The following is a 13,972-nucleotide window of genomic DNA, read 5'->3' as shown; positions in this document are numbered from 1 at the left end:
TTTTTTTTTTTTTTTTTTTTTTTACAAATATAGTGGACTTTCATAGTAATTGGCCATTGGCACACAATTGCTGTTTCTATTGAAGTGTATAAACATTTAGAAAGTGATATAAAGACAGACCAAAACACATCAGCTATCAAATGTTTATTAAATTGGGAGATGACAATATCAGATGCCAAAGAACATTGGATCAACGTGTTGCACAAACAGTGGTGGGTTTTCCAGTGAAAAGAATCAGGTCAGTAAACCTCTAACATGGATAATAGATCATATGTGCAGCTTGAAATTTTATTTTTTAAAATACTTTTTTTGTAAAATACTTTTTAGTATGTAACCCCTTTACCTGTTCTTGCAGGTTACTGGAGCTTAACTACTTACAATAAAGAGTTAGGTGCTAGCTTTCTTACCACTTTTCACCAACATTACCTTGTACACCAACATTAATTTATATGCCAACATTAACTTGACTACTCTTGACTGCTCTGACTACCCTTTACTTGGACTACTGTCCAAAAGTGCAGGACATCAGCCCATCCTACAGTTCAACATGCTGAATAATAGTAAGCAAAGCAAAATGTCACTTTTCTCTTAGTCATTACAGTTTTAGCTCCATGCATAAACTTCTTCTTTGGAGTGCAGGTGCATGGTAGGATGAGGCACAGTGTGACAAATCAGGTTAAATATGGACTTTATTGTATGAGTGGAGTTGTGATACACTTACTGACTGTTCTATTCCATTTTCAGTGTGTTATGAGAAGCAAACCTACTTCACACCACCAGTGGATCATTATCCTTTTCACACACAGTGTGTCATATGTTATTTAGCTGATCCATGAGAGAAGTATTGATGTAAGTATGTGTGTGTGTGTTTGTTTGTGTGTATGTGTGTGTGCGGGGTTAATATTATCAGGGGGGACAAAGCCTGTTGAGCTGTTGCGGGATCATGAGGTTTACTCTTCACAGGTCATCTGTCTCTCCGTCGAATGGTATGGTATCAACCTCCAGGTGAATGTTGCTTGGTTCTCCACTGCCTACCCAGCCTATGGGAGTACGGTTGAAGGAGGGTCGCGATCCGATGTCATGCTGATACACCACTGCGGGCTCAGGTTCCTCTGTCGCCACATCAATGTCTGGGAGCTGGAAGGTCATCAGTTGAGCAGCTTTCTCAAAGCCTCCAAATGGCAGAGCAGTCCTATTAGTGCAAAGACAGAAATAATATGTTTGAAAAGAAGACGAGTCACGCCTTTTTGGTAGTCTCCACTGGCAAAAATGATAACTTTAATGTTAAAATAGACATCTAATTTTAATTCATTAGATTTAATGATAGTGATATTGGTTTCATGTAGGAAAATCTTTTGTGATAAAAAATACAAATATAAATATTAAGCCCTTGCGCTTCAGAAGCTGCAAGTTACCACAGATTAATTATTTCCTAATGAGGAAACAGATGGCTTACAATTGGCCTCAACCTGTGAATCATTAAAAAAGTTCACAGTTCTGGATAAAAGACCCTCTAATTCCAAAACCATGGATCAGACTGTGAAGCTGTAGTCCTATATATCCTGTTGAAAGGATAGTTAAATCAAAAATAGATTGCAAGCAAAATGGAAAAGATTTTGTTGTAACAAACATTTAAACATTGATTAAACCAAAATTAAGGAACATTCATTTACTAATTTTCCATTTTGAACATAAAAATTATTGATTTAAAACATTTAGAACAATCTTTCGTTCCTTTTTAAATTAGATTACATTTTTGAAGATAATTTTTTTTTTTTCAATTTGTTTCCCCTATTTTCTCCCCAGCCCACTCATTAGGACTCTATCACTATCACTAGTGTTTCCCCGAAACCAGGGGGGTGAAGACTAACACATGCCTCCTCCGATACATGTGAAGTCAGCCACGACTCTTTTTGAACTGCTGCTGATGCAGCATTGCCAAATAGCATCACAGTGCACTCAGAGGAAAGTGATGTGATGTGGACAGAGCGCCATCTACCCATCCAGAGAGAGCAAGGCCAATTGTGCTCTCTCAGGGCTCTGGTAGCTGATGGCAAGCTACATGAACAGGATTTAAACTGACGATCTCCTGATCATAGTGGCAGAGCTTAACCTGCTGGACCACTCTGAGCCTGGTTTAATTTCTGAACATATTTGACTTTTTGGAATAGTGTTTCCAAATATTTTAATAGTGATTTCAACGTTTGAAAAAAGTATTTAATATCTTTGATTACACTTATATTTTACACGTTTAATTACATTCATTCATAACCTATGAATGGTGATTTCAAATATCTATATGGTAATATAACAAGTACCGTGAGGTCAATAAATATTTATAATAAATAAGCAATGTGTTGGAAGCAGGGGTCATGGCTGTTTGGGTTGAAATGGGATGTCTATACCTGTCAGTTAATTACAAAGAAAACTGTTTTAAAAATTAAAATTCATCATGTGGCACCTGTTGAAGCTCTTGTATTTGGGCAGATCATGGTAAATATAGGGGCCTGGCATGTACGGCTTCATGGTAGCCATAAGCTCTTCATTCCCTTTCATAGCTCGCTCCCAGGGTGATGTATACGTCTTCACATACTCCTTTCTTTTTTTAGCCTTCTCCAAAGCAGCCTTAGCACTCTCATCACCTACAAACAGAGAGAAAATCAGGCAGGTTAACATCAAAGTTAAGTACTGTATATTTTGTCAAACTATTGAAGGACCACAGTAGCCCACAGTTTACTCAGTGCTTTGATTGAACTCAAATATCAGGCTGAACAAAGTGTTCAGAACTGTGGCCTGCTGTTCCTCAAATTTGTGTAGTGAAGTATGATCTGCATCGAGGCGTATGAATCAGACAGAACGTTTACCCCCATATGGAGATTGTCGACTTGCATGGATGTGAAGTCAGGGTGGGTGAGCTGGGCAGTGTATGGAGGTCACCATCTGGACCTTTGTCTGTTACTCACTGTGAGAGGCATCTGCTGTTCCTACAAGTATTCCTCCAGCACCTCCTGCTCCTCCTGCCCCTCCTGCCCCTGCTACCCCTCCGATAGTTGTTCCGCCTACAGCTATCCCACTTCCTGCCCCCTTGCCAAGGCTTCCTGGTTTGGGAGGGGGCACAGGTGCATGCCCGCCTGCACCAGCCTGGCCAACCATCTGCCCGCCAATCAGACGGCCACCAACATCTATCATCTGGCCTCCAAGGCTCGGCACCAGCTTCTGGAGGTTATCCTGGGACCACAGATCACAGTTAGATATTATCACTTGATGCATGCAATGTATATTTCGGGAAAGGTGTGTTTTAGGAGGGATTGAGTCAGTTCTCAGGTTGATGTTATATATTTTTGATAATGATTTGATGTGATTTATCAGTTGGATTTGCTAAATAATAAGTAACAATACTACTTCAAAAAGGGGCACTATTCCTCTTCACAGCAACTTAATTAACTATTGTGTTACACTTTTTTCTGTAGACTTTTGCAGCTACTGCTCTGTGCATCATCTGTTTGTATAAACACTGTTTTTCTCACCATCGACTCTTGGCTGAAGAGGTCAGGGTTATTCTCATAGATAAACTTCTCCACACGCTGCTGCCTCATCTTAAACATCTTGGATCCCTTGTTCTTCATCAAGGACAGTTCCTCCAGCATGATGTCCTTGGGAACCCGAATCTTCGTCCCCAAGTCAAACTCGGAGGCCTCAGGCTCTGACTCATACTCTAGTGGACGACAGAGGGGTGAGTAGTCATGTGCCACATTTCTATGCCTTTGAGTGTCTGTAACTCACTAGATCACACATCACTCAAGAGAGCCATGTTCTCTAAAAAAGCATAGTTACTTGTTGTTATATTTGTTTTCTATATAATATAAACCATTAAAATCAATTGAATTGTTGATTATTAAATACACCATTATAGTAATGTTCACAGCAGTGGCAAAAGAGAAAAACTCATCTACAAATTTTAATGCTATTAAAAACTACATAACCAACTTTAGTAAAGTTAATGGTTGCAGATATTTTATGTGATGCCTGAAAGATTGTTTTATAATAGTTTCAGTAGAGAGGAATGTGCAGTGTCTATTCCTGATCTATATACAGTCCCAACACAAAGTCTTCATTTTATAAATATATATAAAAACACAAATGCAAGAAAAGTAAAGTATCCTAGTTATTTTCACCTCCACCGTAATTCATTTTAAGGCATTTGTTTTCTCTACAATTAACCATTTCACAACATTTTGAATATTGGTAAAAAATAATTAAATCAGTTCAAATAACTGGGTAGCTTTTAATGTTTTTTATTGTGCTGGAGGTCACATGAATTCTGTAATTATTTGAAAGTAAAAGTTCAGATGTCACATATGTGTCACAAGAACAATTAAATAATTTGTATTTTATCAGTTTGTTCTAGAAATTTGTATTTGTGTAATTGTATTTGTATTTGTATTAAAAATTATGTAATTGTGCTGGAACAGACTTGTAATATTCAGTATATGGCACAATTTGTTAAATTCAAGGACAAAGACCTGTAAGGAACTTTACACATATTTAAAGTGTCTGTGACACATATTGTATGTATGGATTAAAGTAAAAAATCTCGAATTAACCATTGTGGTTTCCCAATAACCATCAGAATTTAAGAAGATGTTAAATGGGGTCATCCGCATGACAGCCACGGAAGAAGGATGTATTATCTGTCTGTGATCATCTGATTATTTACATTTACCATTAGCCCATGGCATATCCTGATCACATGTTACATAATGAGGTAGAGGTCATGTTCTCAACATGTTTGCTCTTCATTTCCTTATTCATTCCAAAAACACAGGAGCTGTTTGAGATGTTCTTTCCTCACTCTCATAACTTTCAGACTAGTTTTACATGGAGTATTGATACAGAAATGGGCTTCAGGGTGAAAAAAGAATAATAAGTCTGGACAGTGAGGGGTTAACTCACATATAATTTGTTCTGGATAAATCATTATCCTGGATTCAGTTGAATATACAGGGAGCCGAGCAGTGAGCAGGAAAGCTGGAAATTGCATTTATAAAGAATTGCATTGACAGAGACATACTGAAACTGCAATTTAATGTAATCGAGAACCATAATCTGCCTGAATAATTTAGCGCCTGAAAGTGATTGTTGCTCAGGCCTGAGAAAATCTAGACACATTATGAATAAAATAAAAAAACAACAATAACTGCTGAGATCATAGAGAAATGTCAGACAAAAGCATCTGAAGGATTTACTGTAAGCAAGTAGTTTTTCTATTTTTTTTAATAACTGTACAGCACTATAGAACCGAATATACTGTATTTCTAAATTTAACATGATGAAGCAACACTGTTTGCAAATGGAACAAACTGTAAGAAGGTCTTGGATTTGACCCAAATGAAGCCATCCTTCCTAATAATCCTTAACCCATCCTTAAGGTGAGATCTTGCATGGAACTCCAGAGCGAGGGCGATTGACTGTTCTCTTGTATTTCTTGTGTCTCTTGTACAGTTGTTTCTTTCCTCACCAAATGTGTAGCCTATGGTGATCGAGAGGTTTGAATGGAAGGTACTGTTTCTGTTACAGGTGTTTTTATACATATAGAGAGGTGAGAATAAGAGTGCTTCCTTAAAGGGACAGGACCCATTTGTGTGCATCAAGGGCACATAACTGATCAGTGGGGGTCAGAATTCTTGACGGTTAGTAGGGGATCAGATACATATTTTACCTATGCAAATACAAATCTCTGTCTCTATCTGTTAAAATCCTACCATAAAAATGATAAACTGTTCATGTCTTTGAAAGAGAGTAAACTTACACAGGTGGTGATGGGCACAGATGACATTTAGCCTCCGCTTATAACCTGAACCTGTCCAGTGAACACATACATACACAAGTGAATAAATTTAATAACCTAAAACCTTGTTGATGGCCCAGTGCTCTAACTGCTTAGTCACCACTGACCCTAAGACCAACTAAACCATTAAAACTCAAACAAAAACAGATTAGGCTTTTTTTTTTTAGCAGAATTCACCTTTTTTTAAATCTGCTTTTATATTTTACAGTATCCTTTCTTAAATATGTTCTAATTATTTGAATTATTATAGAATCTTTGCTTATTTGTAGCTCATGTGATATGCTTTACTTGTTTATTTATTTAATGCTACTTTTTTGTTTTTAATCTTTGCTTTTATTTTGCTAATCATTTTTGATGAGCTAGATCTCAGGATTTTTTAAATATAAAGTTTATATAAAGCAGTTAAGCACTTTGGTAGCCCATGTGTATGAAAGGAGCTGTGCAAATTAACTTGCCTTGCCTTTCCTTGCCTTTTCGTTTTCTTGTCTATACAGCTCCCGTATTAGAATGAGAGGTACTTGTGTGATAATTGGAAAGACAGTTGGCATTTCTGCTGTGAAATCTGTGGAATAAGCATTGGTGTGTGTGACAGTCTTCCCCTCATTAAAACATATACACCACAACCATGCAGAACATATTTGACAAGCCCTGAAATCTTGACTGTGCCTCCCATAAACACAGTAATTATGCTATAAATAGCTTAATCATCTTTTTTGTCTTTCCATTTGACCTAAGCATGTAGTCACAGAGGGACCGACCCCCGACCGGCCGCTGAGTCAGAGGCCTCGCCTCAGGCCCTCGGCTTAAACACTGCCTATGCTTTGTGCTTCACTGATAATCTCCCCTCATTCACCATATCGTCACTCAGCAAGTGTATTTCACAGATGAGGTGAGCTGAATGAACATGCGCCACATGAAAAAGACTTCAAAAAGACTGCACATACAAGAATCATGCAACCAGCCTTCCAGGAGCTGCTGAGCAAAACTGTTTGTAAATCAGGAATCATCTATTGTTTTTAAAAGATTTATTACAACATTGCATTTGCAAAAATAATAAATAACTAACTAGAAGTATTTCAGACTGTCACAATAGAGGTGCAAAAGAATATTGGTATATCAAAGTATCGTGATATTTTGTTTTGCAATGCTCTATCAGTTTTCATTATTAGTTTAGATAGTGTAAACAGTGGTTCATTTAGTGTTGTGTTGAACTGTTCTGACTGCATTAAAAGAAACTTTAATTTTAGATTTTAGATTTTGTAAATATGATCATGTGTTTTTATATTTCGCTAGTTTTCCTAAAATTTTATTTCACCAATTGCAATATATCACCTTGCTTACAGTATCACAGTATATTGAATCATAACCCCTGTATCATGATATGGATTATATATTTAAGTTGTTGCCAATGCACAGCTAAAGTCACAGTAAATGTAAACATTAGATCTGTATTAATATTGAGTGTATTACATGTTCTTCACACCAGGCATCTCCATTGCCATTCATGGACCTGTGGCCTTCAGTAAAGCTGAGGTTTGGGATTAGAGGCGTGCTTTTTGCAGAGCTGCATGCTCCTCAGACTCACCATTCTGAGTGATGTGAGAGAAGTCAGTGATGATCTTGGAAGTTTTTTTTCTCTTGTTGGGAGGGGCAGGTGTTCCAGACAGAGGCATGACTCCAAACTGGAAAAACAGACATTGAATAAAAAGGTATGATAATGACCATTAGGGATGTAAACCTCTATTCACACAATGAGTTGAAAACAACAGAATGATTCAATGAAATTTAAAAATCATCTGATGCCATTTTTTCTACTGGTTTAAATATTTGATTAAATACACTAAATACCTAAATAGGACTGAAGGGATCACATATAAAGCAAAGGAACAAAGGTATCAAAAGTATTTACATTCATTACTCAAGTAGAAGTATAGATACTAGGGTTTTTAAATACTTGTAATAATACGGGTTTCAAAACTACTTAAAAATAATAGTAATTATGGAATGAGAGGGAAAAAATGCCATTACAGACAGACGCTTAGGTCACGCCACAAGGAACAATAGTGCACTGCCCAAAACACATTTCTCTAAAAGCCATAATGATTATAATGTTATATTAAAATGTTAATGTTGAAAAATGTGGGAGATTTTGCTCGAGTTCTTTTGAGTTTCTGCACGGATCATCTTCATACTAGGCTACATACGTCTGCTATGTTCTTGCTGGAGTGTGGACGTGACGTGTGCAGGTCTAATGGATTGTATAAACCAATAGGGTATGTATAAATGGTATATATTTATACTTCTCATCTAACCACAATCAGATTCACTCTATCTGGGTGGAGCAATTTATCTGGGTACGTTTTTTTTCTGAATAATGACAAGCCAAAAAATTCGAAAAAGAAAGAGGTAGTGTTGGAGGGGCACTGATGTATGGGTTTAGAAGTCGGGCAAGAGGGAGAGCTGATTTGGCTGAGCTGCAGCAGTGTGCCTATGGTAGCGGTGAGACCCAGATGATTGGACGTCACCAAAGTACACGGATACATCACCCTTGCCTTTAGCACTGTTGAACCTGAGAGAGCACTGCAGAGGTGAAAATTACCACAATGAAAGTGTTTTTTTTTTTTAGGTTAGAAAATGCTTATAACAATTTTAAGCAGGACTGGTATGTTTTATTACTTCAAAGAAACACATTCCAGCCATTAATGGAAAAAATATAGTTTAGGGTTTAGTGGCTCTTTGACAGAAGCACTGTATGCCTCAGTCAGTGGCCACAGGAAGCTGCAGTTCCTCGTTTAACCGCTAGCTGAAACTCCGGAGCTGGAGCACAGCTGCAGACAGTACTCGCTAATCAGCAGCTGGTCAGGTTTGGAGACTCGGGCAAAAACCTCCAGCTCTGAAGCTCCTGCTGAATATGTGTGTGGAATGTGTAGCTAAAACTCCTGGAGGAAAGGGAGTAAAGATGTTTGATCCCACTAACTGGAGAATACCGCTCTCAACAGAGCAGCTTTCAGCCCATACTGTGAGTAGCAGAGCTAGTTAACTAGCTAACAACCACCACCGCTAATCAAACTAAACACCAAACATTCAAAATAACAGGTTTAGCTCTGGATAAGCAGCTCTGTACAGTTATGTTCCTACTTTAAGCTCCACAGTGATATTTGTATCAGTGTATATATAGTAGATATTTGTATCAGCAGACTTTCTCAGTTGGAGTTTCACAGTGTTTTAATGTGGGTAATTGTAAAAAGTAACCCTCCGTTGGTTGTTGAGAACGCTTCCCCTCAATTATGCGGTATTCGCGTTTAACCCTTTCAGACCCTGCTTCTATTAAAGTGGACAGCGAGTGTTTTCTTTTATATATTTTTTTTCTTGCTAATAACGCTAATTAAAGCCTATTGTGCGGCTAAATAGAAGTTTGCATCGGAACACAATCATGGCAGCACTAGACAAAGACGGCACTAGAGCCAACAAAGTTGCAAAGTAAGAGCTATTTTTTAATAATTGTATGTGATTGTGTACATTTTATCATGTTAATGTTTATGGATGGAATTGCAGATAGAAAACAACATTCTATTTTTTTTCACTGGAACATAATGCAGGCCTAGAAGCGTTAATTGAACAACATTTTAAAGATAACTTCATTTAAGGTGGAATGGACAGTTTGAGAAGGGGAAAACATAAGCTTAGCTGAATTTGGAGCCTTGTTTAATCATGATGCAACCAAAACAAACAATACACAGGACAGTAGTTAAACATGTTTGCTACTTAATATATCAGACAAGGATTGTTTTAATGCTTTTCTGTTTCTTAGGTGTGGTTTTTGGGGTTAAACATCACTGAACAGCGCACTCAGAACAACAGCGCACAACTGAGAGAAGTCTAATGCGGCACTTTAAAAGCACTGGATAGTAAGGTCAGTTTTATTTTTTAAATGTTTCTGCAAAAACTATAATAAATAAGTTTAGAATGTCCAATTATGCACACGTCTCACTAAAAATAAGGTGTTTCTATGTTTGGTGAGGTAGGTTAATTATAAAGTGAGGTAGGTTAATTATGCATCATCTATAGGATACATATATACAGTATAAAACTATAGACCCAAAATTACACTTTAAAGCCACCTGATTTATGTGTTTAAGCGTAACAGTGTTAATTAAACAGTCATTTGTCTCACACACCACCTTGTTTAAGTTATCTTCTCTCTTTCCAAAGAATGTTTTTTTTTCCGGTGCTATGCCTTGGTCCAGAAATTTGTCACAAGTATTTGGACAGAGAGACGATTTTTTGTATGTACACCACTTTAATTGATTGAAATGCAGCAAGATTCGATTACAGTGTGAATGAAGTGCAGTCTTTAAAAAGGTCCACATCCATAAAGATGGTAAAAGAAGAGTATGGGGATGGGAAGGACAGGTTTAGGATTTAAAGCAATACCACAGCATCTATCAAACATGGTGGAAGAAGTATCATGGCATAGGCACGTATGGCTGCCAGTGGAACTGGATCATTGGTGTTAAGTGATGATGTGACTGCTGATAGAAATAGTAGGATGAATCTAAAGTGTTAAGAGCTTTACTTCTTTTCAGATTTGTTCAGATGATGCAGAACATATCTAAAACAACGTAAAAAGAACTGATGGTCACCTACACAACGCTTATTTGCTGGTTTGGAAGGCAGGTTTACTGGTCAGCCAAAAGGGTCACTAATTAGCATTAATTTGCACATTATGTAATAGGTCGTAAGCAAGAAAACGTTTTGGGACCTCTTTCCATTTTATTCACGCTGATTTTACTTATTTCATATAGGAACTAAAAACAAGGACAGGCTCACCAGGTCCTCTATAATCTCCTGTAGGGTTCAAGCTAGTGACCAGAATAAAGTTGTAGTAGTTGATGTGGAGTATTGCACCATCTGGTGTCAGAAATGGTACATTGGTAATACAGAAGCTGCACATGGCATTGCAAAGTGTCTGTCTGTGTGTGTATGACCTCACATTCCAAAAATTCCAAAGTGAAGGCTGAGAATCGAAAACCTGAAACCCATCACTGCTTTCAGTTTGTTTGGGCTCTCTGACACGAGTGCTAGACAAAACTCTCAGCAGCTGTCATTCAGGGAGGGCAGAAAAGAGTGAACATCTGGAGTTGTCAAATAACATGTTGAACACCAGGATGTGCTGGGATTTATACACCTGTACATGTGCACAGATTAATAAAATCTACAAACCCTGATATTTTGGGCTGGTCAGTGTTTTGGCCTGGTCAACCGTTACAAATAAACTGTTACTTAAGAATAACTAATGGGTTCCTTCAAGAACCTGAAGCAGAATGTTTTCAGATTCATGCTGTTATTTAGTACTAGCTTTGTCATGGAAACAATGCAGAATAGAAACATGTGTAATTGTTGCTTATCTTGCTTCTGTACTTTGTATTATACTGTATATTACGTTTGAAATGTGTGGAACATACAGTATCTCTGCCACTTCTTCAAGACCCTAATGGCAAACACTGCATTGCATTGACATGTCTGTAACTCAATCCACGCCAGTTATTTTTAAACACCATTTTGGACCAAGACCTTTTAGCAGCTAGCAGTGGCGTCAGTGACGCCTCACATGATCGGACACCAACAAATTTACATTAATAAACATACACAAGATTTTATAGACAAATTGGTAGTTGTCTTTGAAGTTGATTAAATATATAAAAGGGAAAATATATTGTGGGATATGTATGAGGTGCTCTAGGTGATGTTCTGAAATACTTGCAAGCTGTAAACCACTGAGCTCAAGTTCCCCCAACTGGATATTCCAGGCTTTACACTCCATATAAAATCAACAGCCGGGCAGTGGAGGGGGCAGCTCTGCTTATTCTCTCACTGACTCTGTCTTTAAGGCATGGACCCAGAATCAAATGCGAAACCTTCTCTAAAACTGACCATGCAAACCATGATGAGGCCCATAAACGCGCTAAGGCTAGCTCTAGTCCTTAAAGGGAATAAGGGTTAATACTGGTGATGTGATTTAATCTCTACCTTCCAACCGTGTTAGTTTTAATGGGTGCATTTTGGTAGGTTAGTAAAGACAGCCCATGCCAAGTACCAATCCACTCACCCAGGCTCAAGGCTACTCCAAGAATGTGGTCTCAAGAGGAAGAGGCTTCAGAATAATCTTCAAAAATCCCAGGCTCCCTCAGACCTGTGGCTGGACCAAGATCCCAAGGAGTGCAAAACCCAGTCAGGATTTGGACGGCAGATCTTTGAGGGGGGAGGGAGAATCTTTGTGGGAGTGGGTGTGTGTGAGAGAGAGTGGGGGGTAGGGGGGTGCATGGGGTCTCACAGTCTGCACTGCACGAAGTGCTGATGGTGATATCAAGAGACTAATATCTTTCTTGCAGATGCTTCATGAACTAAATATATAACAGAGGGAGAAGGAGTGAGGGAGAGTGAGCACTTATCAAATGGCCTGACGGGGGGCAAAGACAGCACTGCATACTGTTGGGGGGCGTGGGTCGGGGGTGATAGATCTGTCCTGTTTCCTCCCACATTAATTAGCCCCTGCCTCAGGTCAAATTTTCACCTTTTCTGTCATATAGATGATCCCAAGCTGTGAAACATGTTCTCTAAGTACCCTAAGTAATATGCTTTTGATTGACAGATTCAGCATGTTTGCATTTCATTTTAAATTGAACTATTGCAAGTGTTTTTTTTGCAATTTTCCAGCCCACTTGTACAGTAACTTACTCTTAGCTTACTGTGCAAGCTTATATTTAAACATAAAACCTGTACAGTGTACATATCCTACAAAGCCTTACTTTTAGAGTTCATAGAGTAAACTGACATAATACTCAGTTAAGCAGTGAGTATGCCCCCTGTTAGAAAATGTAGAGAGTTACACGGTCATATCTACAGATAGTCAGAATGTAAATGAAAAGTAAAAAAAAGAAGGAAAGCTTGGCCGATCCATTAAAAGAAGATTAATATTAACAGGTCTAAATATAGCCTAGAAGCATAGATAACACCAGACATCTTACTGTGAGCTGCACTTTCCTTCTACACATTGTGCTGAAGGTTTTAAATAGGTTACCTTTATTTTGCATACAGTGCTATTACAGCATATATAGAAACATGTATTCATGTTCAACAAGTGTTGTGGAAATCTCATACATACATACATACTAGAACATAAAAAGTGAGATTTTACCATTTTCATAAAAAAAAAAAAACTAATTTAAAGCTTGATGTCCGCAATGCATTTCAAAACAGTTGACATTCATAGGGCCATATCTATCATTGGTTAGCACCCTTTCTTTTAAACAGAGTTTTTAAACATCTGGGAAGTGAGAAGATCACCTGGAGTTTTGGGAGACTAATGTTTCATCCATTCTGTTGAATGTAGGATTCTAGCATAGTAGTAATAGCAGCGCTTGAGACACCGTTCTCCTCTGAAGCTGCTTTTGTAAGAAAAAACATTCTTTATAATGTTGCTTCAGGTTATTTACATGTGGTTGACATCAATTATTGGTTTCACTGATCAGGAGTGTGTGGATGCATTATGTTATCTTTTGAATTTGATGCTGTAAATTATATATTTAAATAAGCATTGTTGTTTCATTATGAAGGGTATCTCTATTTTTATTGCTTATAGCTGATGCTCTTATGCTGAGATACTTGAAGAGATATTTGCGTCATGTTGCACAGGTGGACTTAAATCAATGGATTATCATCTGATACCAATGTGTATACCTAATGTGTTGAGCTTACCTGGCTGACAATTTGAACCTTTGTGTGCTGCAGAGCAGGTGATGTTTGCTCTCTAACACTCTTTCCTTTTGTGGCATTGTGTACATATACTGTACTATGGCACTTTGAGTATGTAAATTTTGTATAAGTAAGCTTGACTTTTAGCAGGCCTGACTGTGTCTCAGTCTGTTAAATAAGTAATCAGCAATCAATCTTGCACAATATTTGTGAGTCAGACATCCCAGGCATGTAATCAAAAATACTTACTGATACTTTTAAAACCATGACAGTTAGCAGGAAACCTAGACTGTAATATACCCAAAATTACGTCTTACACATTTAAATGTACATATTTTATATGTTTAAATTGTCAAAAATGCATTGGTC

At 37.7% G+C, this 13,972-nt stretch overlaps 1 protein-coding gene and 1 long non-coding RNA gene across 3 annotated transcripts in view; one reads left to right on the top strand and one right to left on the bottom strand.

Annotated features, from left to right (window-relative positions):
• Positions 1-129: 129 nt before the first annotated feature.
• Positions 130-7,521, bottom strand: myoz1a (myozenin 1a). The gene is made up of 5 exons (XM_007258721.4): positions 7,434-7,521; positions 3,528-3,715; positions 2,964-3,228; positions 2,462-2,642; positions 130-1,192 (listed from the first exon to the last, which is right to left on the bottom strand). The coding sequence occupies exons 1-5, from the start codon at positions 7,519-7,521 to the stop codon at positions 958-960; spliced, it is 957 nt and encodes a 318-aa protein (XP_007258783.1). The 3' UTR covers positions 130-957.
• The window catches only part of LOC111195964 (uncharacterized), a 25,175-nt gene continuing 18,672 nt past the window's right edge, over positions 7,470-13,972 (top strand). Inside the window, exons 1-2 of one of the 2 annotated variants that reach the window (XR_007440056.1) lie at positions 7,470-7,557; positions 9,660-9,761. This is a non-coding gene — a long non-coding RNA (uncharacterized LOC111195964). Of the gene's footprint in view, positions 7,558-8,562; positions 8,868-9,659; positions 9,762-13,972 lie in introns of those variants that run through there. The other variant, XR_002651898.2, reaches the window with a different exon arrangement.

This window comes from Astyanax mexicanus, chromosome 7 (genome assembly GCF_023375975.1).
Source record: "Astyanax mexicanus isolate ESR-SI-001 chromosome 7, AstMex3_surface, whole genome shotgun sequence".
NCBI lineage: Eukaryota > Metazoa > Chordata > Actinopteri > Characiformes > Acestrorhamphidae > Astyanax > Astyanax mexicanus.
Note: the sequence above shows the minus strand (reverse complement) of the source record. Positions and strands in the feature narration are given on the sequence as shown.

Bases quoted from the DNA above. Each gene is read 5' to 3' on its own strand.
- myoz1a (XM_007258721.4), bottom strand. From the start codon at position 7,521: ATGCCTCTGTCTGGAACACCTGCCCCTCCCAACAAGAGAAAAAAAACT. The intron at 2,643-2,963 runs GTGAGTAACAGA...CTCTGTTTGTAG, and splicing joins AACAGCAGATGCCTCTCACA to GTGATGAGAGTGCTAAGGCT. The intron at 1,193-2,461 runs GTGCCACATGAT...TTGCACTAATAG, and splicing joins AAATACAAGAGCTTCAACAG to GACTGCTCTGCCATTTGGAG.